The following is a 23615-nucleotide window of genomic DNA, read 5'->3' as shown; positions in this document are numbered from 1 at the left end:
ATTTACAAAATCATAAGAATGTTAAATCCTGAAAATTATTTGTTAATATTTAATATAAATCCTAAAAAATCTTATGTAACTATTTAGCATTTCAATTTAAGATTTAAAGTGATTAAAAGATTTGATATTTATCTCTAGGATAATTAAAGTACAACATGAAAAATTTTAAAAATATATATAATAAATTTTTGTTAATACTAATTAATTATTTAATTATTATTTATAATATTTAAGATTATTATTTTCATTTAAACTCATATTTAATTATATTAATTATTTTGAAATAATTAAGTATTTAACTAATAATTTTATTAATCATTTCTTTAATTATTTAAAATTTTTTTGGGAATTAATTATTTAAAATTAGTTAATTAGTTTTAATTAATTATAATATTTTAAATTATATTAATTAAATTATCCAACAATAACTTAGAGGATTCTAGGTTTTGCTTTTACCTCTCTATTTCGTTTTGCTTCGTCCGGAAGTTCTTCGTCGCTGTTCGACTTCGCCCTTCGACGACGTTCCCTTCCTGTTAGATCCGAAGTTACGACATTTTGTGTTCGGAAGCGACAACGGGAGCTCGCTTGCTGTGAAGGTAACTTTCTCCCTTTCGCGCGCCTCTTCGGCCAAATCCCGTAAATCCGCCGAACCAAAGGATTTCGTAAATCCGGGATTTACCACGAAAAGAGGGAATTTCCGTCAACCGCGGCTTTGAATTACCGTGAGATTTGGTTTTGCATTTTTGTCCGTTTGGCGGGATTTAGCTCAAATCCGCTTCAAATCCGGCCTAAATCCTGCATCCAAACAGCCCCTTAGACGGTAACAAAAATGGTGATCACAGGGTAGCAGGACAGAACGAAGAGAGGCAACAAGTTAATTTCAAATCGTAATGGAAAACATCAAAGTGAAAAGAGCAGAAGATTCCATTGCCGGCAATAAACGAGCTCTCGAAGCACTGAGGGAGCTTATCATCCATCCTTTCCTATATGGCTGCATTTCTCAGAAACTCGGCCTTAAGGTTCCTCTCCATGATTTACACTTTGTAAACACATAAGATTTCTATGCTTATCTAGCTAAAGGAATTCTCAATGTATTTTGATTGGTTTTTGTTTCTCTGTCTTCAGTGGCCCAGAGGATTGCTGCTTTATGGCCCCCCTGGCACGGGAAAGGTAGAACATTTTTAAGTATCATTCTTTGCATTGACATAGCACTGTTTCCCTGCAAGAATAGTTTGTTTTTGTTAGAGTGCTTGAATTGTTTGTGTACAGTCAGCAATACATTTACTATTCTTGTAAACGTATAAGTGTTATACACGTGTAAAGTATTTGCTAAGGACATTATATATAGGCATTGTCTGTAACCGGGTACAAGGAGAAATACGAAATAATATTTCCACTTTACTGTTCATCTTCTTCTCCAATGAGTTCTTGAAACTCATAGCTCTGTTAAGAGTTTCTACATGGTATCAAGAGTCCTCTGGTTCTCAAGACCTGGCCATAGCTTCTCAATCCCCAGCCTCCTCGTCTACTGCCGCTACCACAGGCGGCGCATCGTCGGCTCCGGCAATTTCCCCATCTCTCAAGTTTGTCATATCTAACCTGAAATTTCTCGTTCCCCACGCGTTCGTTCCCCACGCGTTATGCCCGGACAACTTCCCCATCTGGAGTACGCAGATCGCCAAGCTCTTCAAAGCAAATGGCTCGCTGGCTTCCTCGATCCAAAATCTGCATCTGAAAATGCGGATCCAAATCTTGATCCTCAAATCTGGTCTGTCACGGATCAGAATCTTGCAACCGCAATGTGCTCTACTATTGCTCCATCGGTACTACCTTACGTGATTCATCTTGAATCAACGCACGACATTTGGTCTACGCTTCATACTAGGTTCCAATCCTCGAATCGCTCTAAAGTGATTCAGCTCAAGAATGAGCTTCACAACGTATCGATGCAGAATCTCACCATGACTCAGTATCTTACTGAGATCAAGAAAATAGTAGATCAAATTGCCTCCGCAGGTTCCTCGGTAGATCCTGAAGACATTATCATCTACATTCTTAACGGGCTACCTCCCGAATATCAGTCTTTCACAACCTCTATTCGCACACTGCAAACCTCGCTTTCTCTTGACAGCCTGTATTCTCTTCTCATCAGCGAAGAAATCCACCTCAAAGCCGCTGCTGCTAAATTTCCCAGGTTGCCTGAAAATCAGGCTGCGCTGTACACGTCCAGAGGTCGCGGTCGTCGTGGTCGGACTCGAAACAATTCCGATAACAATTCTTTGAACCGCTCATCCCAATCCTCCGGCGTCTTATGCCAAATTTGCAAGAAGAAGGGACATCAGGCTGATGCGTGTTGGCATCGACTTAATATTAATTACACGCCAAATCGGCAATCAAACAAGAAACCAAATGCGCTTCTGGCCAGTATCGAGAACAGTTCGTCTACCGACTGGTACATCGACTCGGGTGCCTCCGCTCATATGACCAACACATTGGAAAACCTGTCCAATTCAACTACCTACAATGGACCTGATAAGGTAACAATCGGGGATGGAAGGTCGGTTCCTATTGCCCACACAAGCACTGGTATCCTTCCTACCCCCGATAGTAAGCTTCTTCTCTCTAAACTTCTACACATTCCTTCTTTATCATATAATTTGCTGTCAATTTCTAAGCTTGTTAAAGACAATAACTTAGCAATCATATTTGATCAAAATGGTTTTGTTTTCAAGGACCGGCAGAGCAATCGAACCATTCTTACAGGTCCATGTAAGGACGGGTTGTACAAGTGCAGCACCTTGACCAGCTCAGCACACGGGTCTCTCGGCCACCAAAAAATCTGCTATCAACTGGCATCAGCGTTTGGGGCATCCGCACACTCGCATCATTCAGCAGATCACAACTACTAATCCCTCTCTCTGTATCTCCTCTTCTTCAAATATTTGTAATTCTTGTATTTCCTGTAAAGGACACAAATTAGTTTTTGATAATTCTACTAGCTGCACTAATGCCCCATTAGAACTCATTCACTCTGATGTTTGGGGACCGGCTCCGGTTCCCTCTCATCAGGGGTTTCGCTATTATGTAATCTTCATTGACGATTACTCCAGATTCTCTTGGTTATTTCCGCTTATTTCTAAAACTGAAGTTACAAATATTTTTATACAATTTGTGTCGTTTATTGAACGTCAAATGAACCGCAAGCTCAAGGCCATTCGGACAGACGGTGGTGGCGAATTCATGAATCACAAATTCCAAGCATTCACTCGGAATGCAGGCATTTTTCATCAAACAACATGTCCCTATACCCCTGAACAAAATGGGGTCGCCGAAAGGAGGCATAGGCATGTCATATCCACCGCTCGTACGCTTCTCCACAATGCCGGAATGCCTATGGAATATTGGGTTGATGCAGTTTACACAGCGATCTATCTTATTAACCGTCTTCCTTCCATTACGATCAACAACTCTACTCCTGTCTACAGAATGTTTCACACCACTCCTTCGTACGATCATCTTCGTCCGTTCGGCTGTTTGTGTTACCCATTGATTCCTCGAATGCTTCGTAATAAACTCAACCCAATCTCATCAGAATGCGTTCTTCTTGGCTACTCAGACATCATGAAAGGATATAAATGTCAAAATTTGGTAACAAACAAAGTTATTTATTCTCGACATGTACAATTTAACGAAACAATTTTTCCTTTCACTAACAGGAAATCTGCTGCATCGCCTAATGTTACGCCTCTACCACCATCACTACTGACTCCTGCCTCTGTTTAGTTATCCACCTCTTCATCAGGTTCAGCTCGTGCTCCTACCTCTACGTTTCAGGATCCTGATGTCGCCTCTCATCCTTCCGCTCCCTCCTCTGCTACACCGGATGTCAATATCCCAACTTCGGATAGCCTCCTCCAAACTCTGCCGGCTGTTCTCTACCAAAAACATCCAATGACTACAAGACGTCAAACTGTCTCCCTTAAACCAATTCAAAAACTTAATCTGCTACATAAGGAACAATCCATTCTAGATCCTACCTCCTACTCCGAAGCCAGCAAAAAGTTTGAATGGCGATGTGCCATGGCAGAAGAGTTTTTTGCACTTCAAAAACAAGGCACATGGGATCTAGTTGTTCCTCCATCAAAGTGCTCGGTTCTTGGATCAAAATGGACCTATCGCACTAAGTATAATTCTGATGGATCGGTAGCTCGGTTCAAAGCTAGACTGGTGGCACTCGGAAACCAACAAGAATATGGTTTAGATTACAGCGACACGTTCAGTCCAGTTGCTAAGCTTCCCACTATTCGCATTTTGTTCACCATTGCGCTGTTCTATCGTTGGCAAATTCTTCAATTGGACGTCACTAATGCTTTCTTGCACGGTGATATCAACGAGGTCGTATACATGAAACAGTCAAAAGGTTTCGAGGATTCCACAAATCCTCATCATGTCTGTCGTCTTCGTAAAGCTATCTACGGTCTCCGTCAAGCTCCTCGTCAGTGGTATACAACGTTTACCTCGTATCTTCTTCAGCTCGGTTTTTCGCACAGCCAGGCAGACCCCTCGCTCCTTCTCCATCGTGATCAACTGCAACTCTACTTGCTTGTCTACGTCGATGATATTCTTCTCACCGGCAATGACCCATCCGTTATTCAACAGCTAGTACAACAGTTACAGCTTAAATTTACCATGAAAAATCTTGGTCCGGCAAATCACTTCTTGGGTATCAAGATCGACAACACCTCTGATAAGTATTTTCTTTCTCAAACTCTTTATGCTAAGTCTATAGTTGAACTAGTTGAGTTGCAAAATTGCAACTCAGTCGCTAATCCCTGTGTTACAAAGCCAACAGGTTACACGTCTGAGTCAGCTCCCTGCTTCTCTCCGGCTGCCTATCGAAAATTAATCGAGTCCCTTCAATATCTTACACTAACTCGACCAGATATAGCATACGTTGTCAATGCTTTATCACAGCATATGCACGACCCAGCCTCGTCTCATACTCTTATGTTGAAAAAGCTGATTCGGTACATCAAATGAACTACTGATTTCGGTCTTCCCATAACAAGATCAACTCTCTTGCTCAGGACCTATTCCGATGCGGACTGGGCATCGGACCCAGTCACCCGGAAATCGACGTCTGGGTTCTGCACATTTCTAGGTGATTCTCTTGTTTCCTGGACAGTTAAGAAACAGTCTACCGTGTCCCGTTCGTCGACTGAATCAGAGTATCGCGCCTTAGCCGCAGCCACGACGGACACCATCTGGATCAAAAAGCTGCTCGCTGATTTTCGTCTGGATCACACTTCGCCGGTTGACATGTTCTGTGACAACACCTCAACCATTGCCTTGGCCAACAATCCCGTTTTTCATGCATGTACTAAGCACATTGAAATTGATCAAAGGTTTGTTCAGGAGCACATTCAAAACAGAGTAATTCGGCTACTTCCCATTAGCACAGTCGATCAACTAGCGGACATCCTTACCAAACCTTTGTCTACTCCTCGATTCAAGTTACTTCGATCCAAACTGACCATTGGCTCCAATTCTCAGTTTGAGGGGGAATGTTAGAGTGCTTGAATTGTTTGTGTATAGTCAGCAATACATTTACTATTCTTGTAAACGTATAAGTGTTATACACGTGTAAAGTATTTGCTAAGGACATTATATATAGGCAGTCTGTAACCGGGTACAAGGAGAAATACGAAATAATATTTCCACTTTACTGTTCATCTTCTTCTCCAATGAGTTCTTGAAACTCATAGCTCTGTTAAGAGTTTCTACAGTTTTATGAATCACGACTGAAAAAAAAAGCTTGCTAATTCAGATAAAAAATTGTGTTTGAGGAGGACATTGTTGGATCATGGATTTTTGAAGGCCAAAATTCTTTGCTTCACTTCTATTATTGTTTGTATGAACCTTATCTTAAAACGTGCCAAAATTCATACGTCAATTTGATTTTCAATTGTCCCAGACAAGCTTGGTGGAAGCTGTGGTTCTAGAGAGTGGTGCACATCTAACTAGGATAAGGTAATCCATTCAATATAAGAGAATTTTATATCTATTTTATGTTTTGGTGATTGGTTGATATGCTGATTCCGTTAGTTCATTTTTATTGACCTGGTTTCTTGTGTTCCTTTCTTTTCTTATCTATGTGCTTCTAGTACATCATCTCTCCATAGAGCACATGTTGGTGAAAGTGAGAAGTTTTTGCGAGAATCCTTTGCTCAAGCACATTCATATGTATCATCGGGGAAGCCTTCTGTTATCTTCATAGATGAAATTGATGCCATATGCCCACACCGTGATAATAGGTATAAATTTAAGAAGTTCTTTTTGGGTGGGTGCATGAATTCATGTCTATAGTTCTTTATTTGAAAGGGACAAGCAGGCTCATTCTCACGCTTTTGCTAACTTTATGACTTAGGAAGGAACAAGAAACTCGGATAGTCGGCCAACTTTTAACTTTGATGGATGGAAGCAGAACTTCATCAAAATCCCTTCCACATGTTGTCGTGGTAGCTTCAACCAATAGGTAAACTTGCTTAAAAATAATCTCGGGAGCTAACTGTGAAGTTAAATTTAATAATTTATGTTTAATTCATGTGTAATTTATCATATCCTGGTGTTGTAGCATAAATTGTTTCATCTAAAAGAAATTTTTTTTTTTAACGATGTTCATAAACATTGTCTTGTTAGGGTTGATGCAATTGATCCTGCTTTGCGAAGACCAGGGCGCTTTGATGCTGAAATTGAAATTAGTGTTCCAACTGCAGATGAACGGTTAAAAATTCTTGAGGTTTGATACACTTACTTTCATTCCATTGCAAACTTGTCATTTTTCATGCTTGCTCATTATTGTCGGCAGCATGCAATTTAATACATTGTTAGCGGACGAGCAAATTAAAGTGTGTTAGGAAACACTTGTAGTAAATAAGAATTCCCTTTTGCTGAAATTAATTTCAACACTTTGCAAAATAGGAATTGAGAATATCTTGGAAGAAAAATCAAAATTGGACCTTTTAATTGATAATAGATGAAGAAAAACAACAAGATGCAATGGATCTTCTATTGGAGAGGAAGATCCGGCTCTCCCAACTCTCTCGATGCCGCTAGAGCCCACTCAAGAATACAAGAACCCTAATTTCAGCAAAAATCAGAGATATAACCTAACCCTAATAATAATAATAATAATAATAATAATAAATAATAATAAAAATAATAAAAAAAGAACCTAACCCTAGCCTCCAAAACATACTTAAGCATGCAATAATTAAGTAAAATCCCAAAATCACCCTTCCTATTTGTATTTTCCCTCCTAATCCTCCCCCTAAATCCCTCCTAATTAAACTCCACACAAGCGGAGGCGACAATGAAGTGGGGCGGAACCCCCCTTGTTCTGCCTCCTAAACACTAGGAGCAGTCCAGTCGGTCCAGGGACTGGCCTATCAGAGTGTTGGTAGATAGAAGTGCTTATATATTAGCATCAATGATTTTTTTTTTTTTGAGTGTGTGGAACTATAGCTGCCTCTTATTTTTCCCGCTATATGTGGAGGGTTTGGGACTATGGCCTATAGTCCTTTTCTAACGAGTAATTTTACTGATGGCAATCCTTCTGATATTGTGGGCATGCGTGTGCTATTACTGGCGAATATTCTTATATTTCTGTTTCACAGATGCATGAATGGGCTGTTAAAAATTTTTTATTTATGGATAATGTTGGAGTCAATAATGCTTATATTCAAATCATTAAAGATATGTATGCAGGAGCTATTACTTGTGTTCAAACACAAGGTGGATTGACCAAGTATTTCCCTATTTCGGTTGGGTTACATCAAGGATCAGTTGTTGTTGTTGTTGGATAATGTTAAATTATAAACTTTTGAAGGTTGTCTGAAAGTAATTTTTTGCTGATATTGGACAAACCATATATACCAACTTAAGGATGAGGAGTCTATAAATAGATTCCTTTCTTGACTTGATTTGTTAGCTTATTTTATTTTCTTTTACTGTTAGTTTTCTTGATTTTGTTCAAATTTGATACTAATAATAATGTATTTTTGATGATTAAGCTATAATTGCTTTTGTGGTACAAATTTTGTTTTGATTACTATGTTTATTCTATCATTATTTTATAATTTGGATTGTCATTTTTTTTATTTACTAATTTGCATCTAAATAAAGCAAGTTGTTTTGATATTTAATGATGTATGATATACAAATCTTATTTTTATTGTGTGATCTACATCCATCACATCACTCTAATTACATTTAGAAGCCTTAACTCTGACCGTGCTTTAAATTTGTTATTAAAGGCTATATGTTTTGTCAACATATCACTCATTAATGAGTGAGGCTAATTGTCATTCTTTCTTAATAGATCTTGGGAAGGGATGATATTTTCACAATTTTGCAAAATCTGTTGGCCAAATTGATGTGAAACGTACATGCGATGGAGGAGTCACTTTAAGAAATTAAAGAGATCCATTGTAACTTAATAACCCAAAATAAAATTATCATCTATAGCAAAAATTGATCTTTGGAATAAATGCTGACGATGTCCTCATCACAAATTGATGAATAAATGAAAACAATCATATAATGATATTAATGTGGTTAAACCACAAATTAATGCATTGGAAACTAATCAAGCTCACGCACATGAAATTGAAGTAGATTCCCATGACAATGAAAATGACATTGCCAATGAGAACATAAAAAAGGAAATCAATATGACTCTCTGTGCATGCTTTTTAATGAAAGCGACTCTAGTCATGATGCTCCAAAATTAGATAAGCACTTTAAAAGATGTGCAAAACCCATTTTGTGACTCAAATTTCTCTTCACGTTCACGTGTTCGTGCTCAAATGCATTGAGAGAATGAGGGGTTCTGATGTTATTTGGTGATATTTTTGAAAAAAAACATGAAAGAAAGCGAGAAAGGAAAATAAGGGAAATAAAATGAAGAAAATCTTTATATTTTAGGAAGAAATTTAAAAAATTGTAAAAACTCTATAAAATATTTGGACCATTCAGGAACATTCATGAAGCTAGCGAATCCTGTTCTTGATGCAGGACATATATGAAAATATGATTTAAATAAGAATTTTGCATGCTTGATGATTAAGAGCAAGTTAACTAAAACTTGAAGGTGATTTAGACAATGAAATAAAACACAAAGAGCGGTAACAAAAGCTTAGGCCAAGTCACTTGCGAAAAGTAAAAACCCACAAAACAATCAATTGCTCTTGACGTTGCATATGAGATGGGTTTCAACAAGAAATCCCTAGTCTAACAATAAGAGTATTGCTATGAAAGATCTCTCACACACTTCCTACCAAATACTAAGCTTTTAGCGGAGCTTGGCAAGATTTTGCATGAATCAAATAAAACCACAAGCAAGAATCGATGAGGAAAGTAAGAGAGAAGGTAAGAGGTCACCCTTTGTTAAAATTCAACCTTCTCAAATGCTGGACAATAGTTGGTAGCTTTATGGCCGCAAGACTGTTGTTATTCTCTTGCTGGAATTGGTGGACAGCAAGCTGTCCTTCTTGGACAGCAGTTGGAAAAGCACTTCTGCTGGTCGGGAGGCTAGGGGAAGATGCTGGAGTTCCTGGACAGCACACTTCAACGTCCGGGCAGCAGTTGGAGCCTTCTCCAAACATCTGGACAGCAAGGAGGGCAGTTAGAATTCCTGGACAGCACCTGTACAGGGAGTAAACAGCTGCTAGGGTCCCGTCTGGATAGTATTATTGCTGAGTTTGGGAATCCGGGTAGCTTCCTTTCAATCCAGAATTTCTGGACAGATGTAGAACTAGTCAGAACTAGGTGGGGAAACTAATGGGTGGAGAGAATTGTGCTTAGGATTAGGGAAATCCAAAGGGGCGGCAGCTTAGGTTGAGATTGGGTGGGGAATTAATGAGAGTAATTATGGAGATTAAGGGGATTGGAGAGAGGAAGTGGGCTGGCCATACATGGGGATTTAATTGGGGGGATTTAGAATTGCTTTCTAAACTTAGGTGGCTAATTGTGGAAAGAGAATTAGAGAGAACTCTCTAATAAATTTCAGTTTTGAGAGGATTTGGGAGTTTCCAAAAATAAATCAATCTCATTAGGAAAGGATTTCAAATTCAATTTAATTGGAATTTGAAATTTGAATTCTTTCGAAAGTTAAGATGATTTAAATTAGGAAAGTATTTAATTCTTTCCCACGTGAGAGGTTTTATTTTGGAAAGCATTAAGGATGTGGGAACTAGGAGGGGAAATCAATTCCAATCCAATTCAAATTTGATTTAGATTGGATTGGATAAGTTTCCTAAAATATAACTTTATTTTAGGAAACAATTTGAATTTCAAATCTTGATTGGTTGATTGGAATGAAAGCTTTCTCAAAATGATTTGTATGGAAAAGGAAAGAGGTGGTGGAGAGATTTGAAATTTGGAGGCAAGAGGGAGATGGGGTGGCCGGCGGCTAGGCTAGGGTTAGGGTTTGTGGGTTTTGGAGGTGTTGTGGTGGGAATTAAGTGGATCAACCCATCAAGGGGTGAGCCACCTTGGATGACCGACGACTAGGTGGAAAGGGGAATGAGTGTTGGCCGGTGGTGGGGCTTGGACTTGAAGTGGAGGCCGGCGGTTTTGGGTTTGGAAAACCCTAATCCAACCACAAGGGGAAAGGGGAGGATGAAAGAAAGGATAGAGAATAACAAGAAAGCCACGAACCTGAACTCTTCCAAGGTTGGTGGGTGATCCGTTGCCCTTCACCAAGGGACTTCTCCAAAGCTCTCTCTAAGAACTTTCAAACTCTCTCAAAACACACAAGTGCAGGAATTTTCATAATATTCATTCATTAACCTCTCCAAAGGAGGAGGGTGGCTTTAAATAGCCAAATATATGAAGGAGAAATAACAAAGACACAATTGCCCCTAGGGCATACATAAGACAAAGCCCTCAAGTGAGGGTAGAAAGGGAAAATGAACAATAATAAATCAAATACATTAAATAGATCAAAATAAAAGGCACGATCTTAGTCGTATATTTCTGATGTCCTCATCAATTCTCTTGCTCTGAAAAAAAAAAAAAAAGAGTTGATACTACAACTTGCATTATTGCAATGGCTACCAAGGTTAAGTGAATCTTCTTTACCACAATCAAACTAATTTTTTTTATCTTGACCAACAATCCAACAAGAGGCACACCCAAAATAAGTTTTAATTAATTTGCATGATCCCTTTAAAGTCTTTCATATGAAGAAAAATTTATTCAATGAGAATGCTCTTGGGCCACACTATTTCTAGGAAAGGAATGTATGTCCAACATTTGGGCTTCTCCAAATCATTAGTATGTAAGCTGTAACCATAATAAAATCTATGCATAAAATTTCTGTTCGGACATTGAAATCACATACTACACACATACATGCATAGCTGAACTTATTCTTTATGATTAAGCGCATGGAGTTGATAAGACTCCTATTTTTATAAACATTAAAAAAAGAAAAAAAAGATAAGTTAAAGTAAAATTATGGGTTGCCCTGCCTATAGAGATGGGTTGCAAGCTATGATGCACCGACACTTCTCCTCAAAGTGGCGTGCAGTGTCCGACACCGTGTCCGACACGACACTCGTCCGACACTCCTCCGACACTCCTCCGACACGCCGAAAATATGTCCGATTAAAAAAATATTAAAAACAAATTTGACACGCGTGGACACGTGTATCTTAAATATTTTATAATTTTTTAAAAATATAATCTCTTATATTTGGCGAGATTTAAACTAAATTTCTTATTTTATATCGACAACACCAAATCAACGTTTGCATTTAATACCCATTCATCGAATATTCTCATTTTTATTTCTCTTTGACAGTGAAGATATTTTCATCTCCTCTCTTTTTGCACAATTACAAATCTTTCTTTTGTTGAACCAGAGTTGAAAGTAGTGATATTTAATGATGATGATATTGAAGGCCAAAAACAAACATTTAAAGCTAATCCTAGTAGTTGAAGCTTAAATGCTTGATGTTGTAGTAAGTTATTATTTGCTTATATTTTTATGGTTGTACTAGATATTTTGTACTAAATATTTTATATTATAAGCTAGACAAATTATCATGCCATTCATTTATTATTATTTGACATTTTTAATATGATATTATATTAATATATATACACTATATAAAAAAATATATTGTCGTGTCCGCGCCGTACCCGTGTCTTATATTTTCAAAAAAAGCCGTGTCCCGTGTCCGTGTCGTGTCGTGTCCGTGTCGCCGTGTCCGTGTCCGTGCATCATAGGTTGCAAGTCTCAGCCTTTAGACCTTCCTTAAACTTTAAGTTGTAAATTCTACTTTTGAGCACGATCCTTTATTAGTAAGTGATGAGGACATCGACAGACGTTTTCGACGAGTATATTAGCGCAGGAGGAGCAGATCGATGGCTACGATCCACAACCTTTATTTTGATGCTTAGTCTTTATTTTGATGTTTTATGGATTAATTGCTATTTACGATTGTACCCTTTCTTTCGAGTCGTCTTGAGTTGTAGCCCCAAGGGCATTTGCATCATTGTATTTTTTATTTCCTTAGGCCTATATATTGTGGCCTCCTCTATTGTATCAGATGATGAATATTGAATGAAATTTTAGTTTTCTTTGCTTGATCTCTAAGTGAGTTCTTGAGAGGAGAGACCCTAGGTGGGTGAGAGCAATACCCGTCATCCTTCGGAGGATTCCAAGGTTTGCGGCTCCAAACTTTTCTTTTCTTCTTTCCTCCTCTTCCCCCATCACCTTCCCTCCTCCCAAAGCCCGAACCCAATCCAACCGCCTCATACTTGTGTCGCTGGCCTCCCCTCACCCGTTCACCACCAATCCCAGCCAGCCCTTTCACCGCCGGCCTCTCCAAGCCCCACAAGTCGCCGGCCCTCAATCCACCGCCCAAGGATTTTGAAATTCAAATTTCAAAATCATCCCTAATTACTTTCCTAGATTGTGTTCCATTAATTTGGAAGGTTGCCTCATTTAGATTCAAATTCAAATTTGAATTCTAAAACTTTCCATATTAATAACGTATATTAGGAAACCTCCTAAACACATTAAAATTTGAAATCAATCTCAGATTTAATGGCAAGCCCCAATTATACCTCAAATTCCACCTCATGTGGTCAGCCCCCTCTCTACCCCTTTTCTCTCTCCAATTCGCCACCTAGAACCCCATTAAATCCCCATTAAACTCCCCTTGGCTACCGCCCCAATCAAGCCTCCCGTTTGGAATTAATTTGAACCCCAAATCAAAGTTTCCCTCCCTTAGGAAAATCTGAATTCAAAATTCAGATTTACTAAAATCCTTCCCACACCTCTTTAGACCTCACCCAAGCCGCCCCTCTCTCTTTGTGAGCCGCCTCCCTCAGCAACTCCCTCTCTTGGAGCCTTATAACTCTTATGTCGATAAACACCAAGAGAAGCATAGAACATTTTCCACCCTTCCCGTCATTGGCAATTCTCAAGGGGAGATTGACATCATCCAATCACCTTTCTTCGACCTTGGATTTGGATTCGACAACACTGTAGAGGAATACGTCGATCGTATTCTCCTCCACTCGGCGGACGTCATCGATGAACAAAGACCTACTGGAGAGTGGACAATTACTGGACGACCACCCGCCTCTCCACCTCCGGCTACCTTCCCAACGACCAAGTTCCTCGGCTCTTTCTTCCTAGTGGCTATTTCAAGTCTAGTGTAGAAGATCTTCATCTATTAAGCCCTAGAACCGTAGAGAGTGTAAACCTTCAAGGTGAACATCTCAATATTAAATTTCAGACTTGTGTTATAAGTTGTTACATTATGATTGCCTTTGTATTTGATTAAGAGCATTTTGGTTATTCTGCACATACTTCTTTGCCTAAGCAAGTGGAAGACTACGAATTTATAAAATCTTACTTTGATTTGACGCCTAATTTTATATTGGTTAACTTTTAATAAATTATCTTGTTAATCTCTCGTAAACTCCTTGCATGTATCACATCCGTAAGTATCAGAGTTAACAAAACTTTTGGCACTATAATCTTTATGTAAAATAATAGAAAACATGCCTCAACCTCAATTTATGTGTAGAAATAATGATTAATCCACATTGCTAATGAGAGAATAAAATTTGAAACATAAGAATACTATCATCATGTTGAGGTGCCTTTACCATGATGATGAGATTAATTATTTAATATTATAATTGAAGGGGGTTAATACCAAAATCGAACTTGTTATCATAATGATGAACTCTCTAAGCTCATATCTCAATCATGGGTTTGAGAATATCTTGACCAGATTATCTCATCATCCAAGTCAAGCTCCCAATTATAAAGATAATATTTCGTGCCATATCCCTGATGATGGCTGAATTTATCACTAATAATAATAAATGGAGAGGATGCTATTATAAAATGTCATTTTAAATTCTATTAAAAACATATTTTGAGTTCATTATTGATGATGGGGGCAATCAAGCAAAATTTGTATTGGAAGGAATTTGTTTAACCTTATTCACGTTGCCAAAAAAATAAGTAAAAAATTGAAGCAATAATCGATTGATTACATTTAGAGTGACCATCCTTCGACCATACTAGTTTGTGAAGGATGAGAAATTTAAATTCGATTAAAGCTCATAACAAGCTAATATTTTATCAAATGTATCAATATAATCATATCCAAAACTTTCATGTCAGCAAGGACGTGATGTGTAACTCTTGACCTAATGGTTTGCTCGATTGTGACGATGTCATCATATTATAGTTACAACATAAGTATGGATGTTCCCCAAAGCCTAAGCCTATGAGTTGTGAACCATGAGATGCACTTGACAAGGCATGTTCAACTTCGGTCATCTACTTCTATTTGCTTGGTAGATTAGGGTCCATAGCAATCTAATATGATGGAATTATGCAGTATTGATCGGGTTTCTCATCATTTTCCACCATCAGCTCCGAGCCAATAATGATATGTTTTCCCCCAATGAGGCTTCTTAAGCAAAGTATTGTAGAGCTATAGACTAGAATTGATCAAAATTCTCTCTTTATGTCGGGAGGGATAATTAATTATAGGAGTTCATGCTTTTGAAAATTTCAAACCAGATTTTAAAGCATTCACAATATCATCAAAATTATTTGGTGGTGTTTTATTTAATAACAAATTTGTTTTTTCCAAAAAGTAATTAAGAATCTCTTAAATATTCAACATAGTCGGTGGGGATATTTTAAAGTCCATATAATTCAAGTGTGGTAATGGTGTAACTACCTAATGTTGGAAAAGTCATCTCCTCATATTGGTGTGAGGTGTGGATTTCTTAATTTTTTGAATTTTTTCCTTTTATCTAATTTCTTCTTTATATTTTGTTTTAGCTTGATATTGTTCATAATTTTATTCAAATTTAGCATGATTGAAAATCTATCTGTGGTGATTAAATTACAACATCTTGTTTATTTTACATGGTTCAAAGTTAAAGTTTATTTATTTATTTGACCATTACATTATCATTTAGGTTCTAATTATTGTATTGACTTGTGTCTAAAGAAAGCAAGTTTATGGTATTTACTATTAATAGTTTTTGATATGTGATGCATATGTCATGTCATTCTAGTTATATTAGAAAACCCTGACCTCAGATTATCCTGTATCATCTAGGAACTGAGTGGATATGTGGTTAAGGCATATTTTTAAGTTGTTTGTAATTTTAATGGCGCTCTTTATTCTTATCATTTTCCATTTTTTTTTCATTAATATGTTCAGCTCTATTCAAGGAATGTAAAACTAAATCACAAAGTTGACCTACAAGTAATTGCTCAATCCTGCAATGGATATGTGGGCGCCGATATAGAGGCATTATGCCGGGAAGCTGCTAGGCTCGCATACCGCAGGTCATCAAATGGGGCTAAAGCTGGTGAGGTACCTACACTAAAAATGGAAGATTGGGAAGGCGCAAAATCTGAGGTTGGTCCGAGTATCACAAGAGGTGTTACGAAAGACTTTTCTAAGGTATCATGGGATGACATTGGAGGGCTAAAAGATTTGAAGGTCAGAAATTTCGTTACACCTTTCTAAAATTGAAACTATCTAAATTATTTTATCAATTTTCTCTTTAATCTGTGCAACAGAAAAAGCTTCAACAGGCTGTTGAATGGCCCGTCAAGCATTCCCATGCCTTTGCACGGTTGGGGATATCACCACTACGTGGTGTTCTTTTACATGGCCCTCCTGGGTGCTCCAAGACTTCCCTTGCTAAAGCGGTAGCTCATGCTGCTCAAGCTTCTTTCTTTTCCTTGAGGTAGGTTTCCCCCGAAAAATGGAAAATAATCATTTACAGGATAGGGTTTTTATTTAAAATGTAAAATGTTTATGTTACTTGTCAGGAGTAAAGGCATTTCAGATGAACACTTGATTGGAAATGAACATTATTGATACTATAATTTACTTTGATCCACATTCATATAAAATTCTATGGTCATTTATGCTTATTGATGGAGTGGTGCTATTTCTGTAAGGATGGGCAATATTGGCCTCACCTTCTGCCCTCTGCGTAATACCTGAAAAGTTATGGTGAAGGTGACAAAGCTTCATTTGGCAAGGCCATGCTATGCTATTTGATACATTAAAAATGTCACGGCTGTTCTCAGTAAAGTCTGCTATTGCGTTGTCCTTTATCATGAAGTCATGCAAAGGTGCTGTTCCCACCTAGTGTTTTCTCTAGCTCATTTTCCACACAAATCAAATTGCGGTGTAATGGAATTTTGAGAAGCCAAGCAGCTTAAAACTCATTACCTGATGACTCTTAAGTTTTCCAAAGTGTTTAGCTGCATGCACTGATTCTGTAGAGGATTGCTGTCAATTGGTGACTTTTCAAGTGGCTAAGTGCAGCTTTGAGCTGCATGTTAAGTCACAAGGGTTTCGTTTGGGACATCTTTCTTACTGCTTAAAGCTGCTTTTCAATACAGAAATTACAAAAAAAATTATTTTTATACTTAAAAAGGGCTTTAAGAAGCAGAAAGAAAGCCGTCCCAAACGAAGCCAAGATCTATAGCAAAGCAAACCTTGAAAATTTGAATTTTCCACCATTTTCTTCGAACACATGCTGCCTTCTCTACCTTTTTCTTGTCTCTCTTATTGTACACATTTATAGTTGTTCTTATGTCTTTGCTGCTCTGATATTCTTTATCACGTACGTATCATCCTTTACAATGAAAAAAGTTCTTCAAGGTATCCGTAATAATCATGAGTTTTCCTTTCATACTAATAGAATCTTTGTGGACTGATTGTTTGACTTTTAACTGTTTGGGATTTTCCATGTGGAGTGTGTTGTCAAGTTCATGAAAAGCATCATGCTTTAACTTTTTATCTTTAAGGCCCATTAAGTATTCCTATATGAGCGACATATTTCCTTGCATATGCAGTGGGGCTGAATTATATTCGAAGTATGTTGGTGAGGGTGAAGCATTATTGCGCAGGACATTTCAGAAGGCTCGTTTAGCAGCACCAAGTATTTTGTTCTTTGATGAAGCCGATGCCATTGCTCCTAAACGGTGATTCTTGAAAACATCTGCGTATGTCCATCATAGTTCATTTGCTTTAATAAATGTGACTTAGGCTTTGTTTGGTATGATTTTCTTCCTGCTTCTTAAAGCGGCTTTCTAGTACAAAAATTAATTTTTTTTAAGTAGAAAACTGCTTTAAAAAGCAGTAAGAAAGCCGTCTCAAACAAAGTCTTAATGATCAAGCATATGATTAATATTTGGGTTTCTGCTGCCTATGTTTCAGGTTATGTTTCCAGAGATATGACTCCTACCATTGAGAATTAATTAATAATTTGTTTATGCTTCGATATTGTTCAGCTTTGTTTTTCTTTATCTAGTCAACTTTTTCTTCTTTGATCTTTGACAACCGGAGCTTCTGTTGAACCTCTGCTTGTTCAACAATAGTATGGATAAGAGAATGGTCTAAAAACACTTGAATTTTTTCTCATCTTGTTGTTGTTTAACAAGCACAGAGACTTAATTTTCTACATCCATTACCGCTTTATTGCAACAATTGAGATGCTAAGCCTAGATGGCATGAATTCAGCTATTGTTATTTGGAATACTTGTATGCCTGCTCATGTTTGCGTGTATTTCTTGTACATTTACGAAGGTTGTAATATTACTTTTATTTGCTGTTTATTTTTTATAGAATCATTACACTTAATATTGTACATGTTCTTTGTTCTCAGTGGAAGTCATGGTGGGAATTCAAACGGTAACGTTACTATTGGTGAAAGGCTTCTTTCAACTCTGTTGACAGAAATGGACGGCCTCGAATTGGCTACGGTAGAACACTGTTCTGTAGTATCTTAATCTCAAATACGACTGGCAACTTCTAATTGGCAAACTTTTGGATCTATAAAGATAAGGCTCTTTTACAGGGAATTATTGTATTGGCTGCAACTAACCGGCCCCATGCAATTGATGCTGCTCTTTTGCGTCCAGGCCGCTTTGACTTGGTATGATTCACAATTTATGGTTTAACTGCTTTAAGGATCTTTGCTTCTCTACATGATACCGCCTATGTTGTTCAACCCTGTCTTATAGAAGAATGATTCAAACAGGGTTATCTAAGGATTTGCCATTGTTGAATGATATTAATAAGATGAAATGGTTGGGAATTTGATAGGAAACAGCTCAAAATAATGAAAAACAGAGCAAAAATCTGTAGTAAACAACAGTTTTTCCCACAAACAAAACGGTAGGAAATCTGAGAGAAAATACTAGAACTGCACTAGTAGAAGAAGAAAAATAACAAGATGCAATTGAACCTCTCTTCAAGATGATGATCGATCTCTCCCAAATCTCTAGGTGCCGCTAGAGCCCAAAGAAAACCTAAACATAAGAGATCTCAAAATTTCAACCAAATTCAAGATGCCCTAAACCTTTACTATCATTTGTGAGTGAATGATGCTAAGTATCACACGCTCTTCATTATCCTTGAACATAGCTTGTAGTTTGCAAGGGACTTCATTGTTTGTAGGGAATACTATGACAGGATGGGTCCGGGCTCGTGGCGTCAAGTCCCTTGGAGAAGGGCGACGTAGTACCCGTCAGCCGCAGGATGTGTCCGGGCTCGCGGTTGTATCTTTAATTTTTTTGTCTCTTTTTTTTTTTTTTTATTTGTTCCCTCCTATTTTTTTTTAGTCGTTTATCTTCTTCCTCTACCTCCGTCCACCATCGTCGTCTCCATTTCTACCATAAGCCGCCGGCCACCTAACCCGAAGATCCTCCAACCGCCGGCCATGGCTCCCTAGCCGCCGGCCTCACCTTTCCTCCCACCCTCTTTGGGATTTCCTAATTTGGTTGGGTTAATTTAGGGAATGATTTGAATTTGAAATTATTCAAATTCAAAATTCAAATTCTTTCCTAAATTAGTGATTCTATTTTAGGAAAGTTCTTAATTTACATCCATTTGAATTTGAAACTTAAATTGGAGTGAATTATTTTCTTCCCTAATCTTTAAACTGTCCAGGATCTTCCCAAGACCTCCAATATGCTGTCCAGAGTTTCCCGCAGCAGTTTGCTGCTGTCCAGCCCTTCTAGGAGCGACCGGTGCTGCCTAGAACTGCTCAGAACAGCTGTCCCAGACGTTTAGGAGTCAAGCCTCCTCCCCGTTCTACATCACATTTACGTAGACATTCATAAGTTTCTTGCAGTTGCTTGTAAGTGGACCATTCTATGTGTAATAGATTCATGCTCATGCTTATAGGTGTCCTTGGACACCGCGGTCGTATTTTCTTCGTTCCCCACCACACGAAAAAAAATGTGTATTGATCTTCTACAACACATGATTAAAAAAATGTAGTAATTTCCCCATGAGCGGGTACTTATAAGTGTCCCCACTTCGTCGTAGGCGTCGCACTGGGTTCTCATCCCACCAAGTTAAGAAAAACGTGTATAGGCAGTTTTCCGATGTGCAGCGAACGCCGAAATTGAGGTTTCAAGTGATTACCCAATTCGTCAAGAGCATCGCGACGCACTTCCACCACGCTAAAAAAGCGTGTATATGTGGTTGTTTTGTCGCGCTACAAGCGTCGAAATCAGGCTCTCAGAGTTGGGGGATTTTGGAGCAACAGAACTGCTGTTTCTGCTGCTGGAATTCTTCTGGATAGCACCCAGGGATGATTGGACAGCTGCTATGGGAGCCTCGGCAGCAGTTTGGACTCTCAAGAAATTTTGGACAGCAAAACTGGAAGTTCGGGACTGTGGGACAGCCAGGAAATTTTCTATAGTTTTCGAGACAGCACTTCGTGGCTGAACGGAAGCTGGACAGCAGCATTGTGAAGGCAGTTAACTCCTCTCTAGGTCACAGTTTGGGAATATTAGCGTTGGGGGAAAGCCTTCCAAAAAGAAAATCTAAGTTTAGTCTCAGATTATGTGGCTTGTGATGGAGGGAAGGATTAAAAGAAATAAATCTGGATTTATTTCAGAGTTATCTAAGTCAGAGATTTGAATTTTGAAATTCAAATAAGAGAGGAGGGAAGGGACAAGGGGTGTTTAATTATTTCCCTAATTGAAGCCTTCAATAAGGAAGAAAATAATTAAGCAAGAGGGGAAGAGGGGGCTGGCCATAAAGAGAGGGAGAGGAAAATTGTGTCCACAATCAATGTATGTGGACCAAGGCATTAATTGCAATTGGGAATTAAATCTGAGATTTTATTTCAGATTTAAGGTGATTGGGGATTCTTTCCTAAAGGGGTTAGGCTTAATTAGAAAGCTTTTGAAATTCAAATTTCAAATCATTTTTGAATTTTGAATTCAAATTCTTTCCTAAATTACAAGGGATCAAATATGGAAGGAATTAATGGGGAAATTTAATGTGGGATCCAAGGGGTGATGGGGATGCTGGCGGTTAGATGGGATTCAAATTCAAAAACTTTCCTTATTTAGAATTCCCTACATGGAAAGAATTTGAATTTCAAAAGAACTCAAATCTTTCCCTCTCATGCTTAAGCTAAAGTAGGAAGTCATTATGGTGATGGAAATCAACATGATGAGGGGGAATTTATGAGAGTGGGGCCGGCAGCAATGGGGGAAGGGGGCGGCTAGGTGTCGGGTTGGTGGTCTAGGTTAGCGGGTCGGCTTGAGGTGTTGGAATAGAGGAGGAATTGGGTGGAGGAGGTTAAGTAACCGGTGGTGGAGAGGTAGGAAGGGGCCGGCGGGTGGATTGGGGAAAGGAAGATGAAAGAACACACAAGTAAGATATAAATAAACTAACCATGAGCCGTGGACTCTTCCAACGACTGGTGGGCCTTGCACTTGCTCACCTTGAGCTCTCTCTCCCTTCTCTCTAGTGATCACACAAGAAGAAGAAGAAGAAGAAGCAAAAGAAAATTTTCATATCAATCATCATCCTACAATACAAGAGATTTAGCCTATAAATAGGTCTCATGAAAAGAAAAATAGCAAAGACTAAAATGCACTTCGGGTTACAACACCATATGACCACACCTAAGGGTAAAATGGGAAAAACAGTAATATAAGATAAACTAGTACATAAGATATAAAAAATAAAATAAAATAAAATAAGCTCTAGAATGTAGCCGTTGATCTTCCGATGTCCTCATCAACTAGCTCACAAACCACGAAGGAAACCCTCTGGTTCAATTTTTCTTACAAAAAGCTGTTTTTTACAATAAAGTTTCAGCCCTTTTATAGAGGCGGGAAAAGAGCATTTAATTGTTCAATCAGCTCTCAAAGGAGAAGCCGAAGGATCAAGCATATGAATCAGAAGCGCCAAAAAAGGAGGATATAGAAGGCTGACCTGGAGGTTTAATTGCCATCACCAGGGCTTTTATAGTCGGAGTTGTTGTGGTGATCAAGATTGGACTCTGCTCTCCCAGATCAGATTTGGAATGCGGAGGTGTAGACTGTGTGGTTGTGGTCTAGTTTTTTATTTTATTTTATGAGTCAGGTTTGTGCTGTGGTTAGATTCTGTAGTAAATAAGATTTTTTGTTTATTTATTAAAAGGGTGAAGTATGAAAAATGCTAATTAAAAATTTCCACCATACGCATGATGTTATGATACATGCTAAGTGCAAATGACACATTATTTCATCTCTTTGCATCTTACCACTCTTGAGGTGCATGTGGTGCCTTTTTTTTTTAAAAAAAAAATTTAGTGCCGATTAAGTAGGAAAGGAAGGGATAGGCGTAAGATATCTTAGATTGAATTAAAAAAAAAAAATACAAAACATAAGTTTAACCTCTCATGTGGCATTCAATAGGAGTGAATGAAAAAATGAGGATTCATGCCCCCAATAGTTAGAATATGACAAATGATGAAGAACTTAACCTGCGTACACCATGATTTGATACCCATGAATGACTTGATACCCATATCCATCAAGGCGTGACAAAATCTACCTGATTTGAACCTGCTTGAGTCTGATCTAACTTTTGCCTTTCTGTCCAATTCTGCTTATTTCATGACTTGAATGAACTGCAACATTTCCTTGATCAGGTACTGTATGTACCACCACCAGACATAGAAGGCCGCTATGAAATTTTACGCATTCATACGCGGACAATGAAGCTGGGTGCAGATGTAGACCTTAAACAGATCGCAGATAAGACAGATCTCTTCACAGGTGCAGATCTTCAAGGACTCTGCAGGGAAGCAGGAATGGTTGCTCTTAGGGAAGATATCACTGCTGATACTGTTTATGATCGGCATTTCCAGGCTTCCATGCAGTCTCTGAGGCCCTCATTAACAAGATCGATGATTGAAGAGTATTCTCAAGTCAAGTTGCAAAACAGAGGTTGAGATTTTTGTTCATCGAGCTTTGGTATTACAATTGACAAAGCCTTTATGAATCAAGGCCACCAGTAGAAAAAAATTATTATGTGCGGTCACTGGAGGCCGTTCGGAGGCAAATCATGATGCTCCACATCACCTTTTTGTTGTGTACCGGGTGACGTGGCGCATTTTGATTCGTCTATGGACAATCCGATGACCACACATAATAATTTTTCCAACAACAGAGGCTTCTGATTCCTAAAATATTTCCGGTGCATAGGTTTTATGGAGCCAAATTCTTCATCCTGCAAATATTTATATTTTTTTTTTCCGAGCATTGTTATTTATCTTCCCTCACATAGGAAAGGAAATATGTAGATTTATAGAATGAGTGCACATTCTACTATTATGCATGTATTAATGGTGAGTGAAGACAGTGAACATCTTTGATGTTCAGCTTCTATTTTACTCGGTTTTGCTTCGGGTTGATTCAGTTTATCCGAACCCTTAACCTTATTTTGGTTGGGACAATAATGTGATTTGAGGTAAATTTTTTAATTTTTGGCATCTGTGATAATGTGATGTCTTCAAATGATCATTTTTTTAATATTATGTTTTTTTTTCTTTATATGATAGCGTTTTATGGTGTCGAATGTTGTCTATTAAAAGAGAAGCATAATACTGAGTCAAGTGTTGCAGAGATGAGGATGCTGAGGTGGATGAGTGGCTTTACCCTTATAGATAGGATACGAAATGAGCATACAGATGAAAAGGTTGGAGTAGCTCCAGTGGAAGATAAGATTAGAGAGAGTCGT

The 23615-nt window shown here is 38.2% G+C and overlaps 1 protein-coding gene across 3 annotated transcripts; it reads left to right on the top strand.

The window, feature by feature from the left end:
• Positions 1-440: 440 nt before the first annotated feature.
• On the top strand, positions 441-23268 carry LOC110108036 (cell division control protein 48 homolog B). 3 transcript variants are annotated; one of them, XM_020838540.2, is made up of 13 exons: positions 441-596; positions 843-1019; positions 1126-1170; positions 5975-6030; positions 6165-6314; positions 6428-6535; positions 6700-6799; positions 15777-16061; positions 16142-16311; positions 17435-17563; positions 18247-18343; positions 18439-18516; positions 22525-23268. In XM_020838540.2, the coding sequence occupies exons 2-13, from the start codon at positions 891-893 to the stop codon at positions 22825-22827; spliced, it is 1650 nt and encodes a 549-aa protein (XP_020694199.1). In that variant the 5' UTR covers positions 441-596; positions 843-890; the 3' UTR covers positions 22828-23268. The 3 variants fall into 3 exon arrangements, with proteins under 3 accessions (XP_020694199.1, XP_020694200.1, XP_020694201.1); XM_020838541.2 differs by having other exon boundaries at positions 596-722; XM_020838542.2 differs by lacking the exon at positions 441-596 and having other exon boundaries at positions 609-1019; positions 18422-18516; positions 22525-22698.
• The last annotated feature ends 347 nt before the right edge of the window (positions 23269-23615 follow it).

The sequence above is a fragment of the Dendrobium catenatum genome, unplaced genomic scaffold (assembly GCF_001605985.2).
Source record: "Dendrobium catenatum unplaced genomic scaffold, ASM160598v2 fragScaff_scaffold_1347, whole genome shotgun sequence".
Lineage (NCBI taxonomy): Eukaryota > Viridiplantae > Streptophyta > Magnoliopsida > Asparagales > Orchidaceae > Dendrobium > Dendrobium catenatum.
This window is presented reverse-complemented; position numbering and strand designations above follow the sequence as displayed.

Bases quoted from the DNA above. Each gene is read 5' to 3' on its own strand.
- LOC110108036 (XM_020838540.2), top strand. From the start codon at position 891: ATGGAAAACATCAAAGTGAAAAGAGCAGAAGATTCCATTGCCGGCAAT. The intron at 6,800-15,776 runs GTTTGATACACT...TAATATGTTCAG, and splicing joins AACGGTTAAAAATTCTTGAG to CTCTATTCAAGGAATGTAAA. The intron at 17,564-18,246 runs GTGATTCTTGAA...CTTTGTTCTCAG, and splicing joins GATGCCATTGCTCCTAAACG to TGGAAGTCATGGTGGGAATT.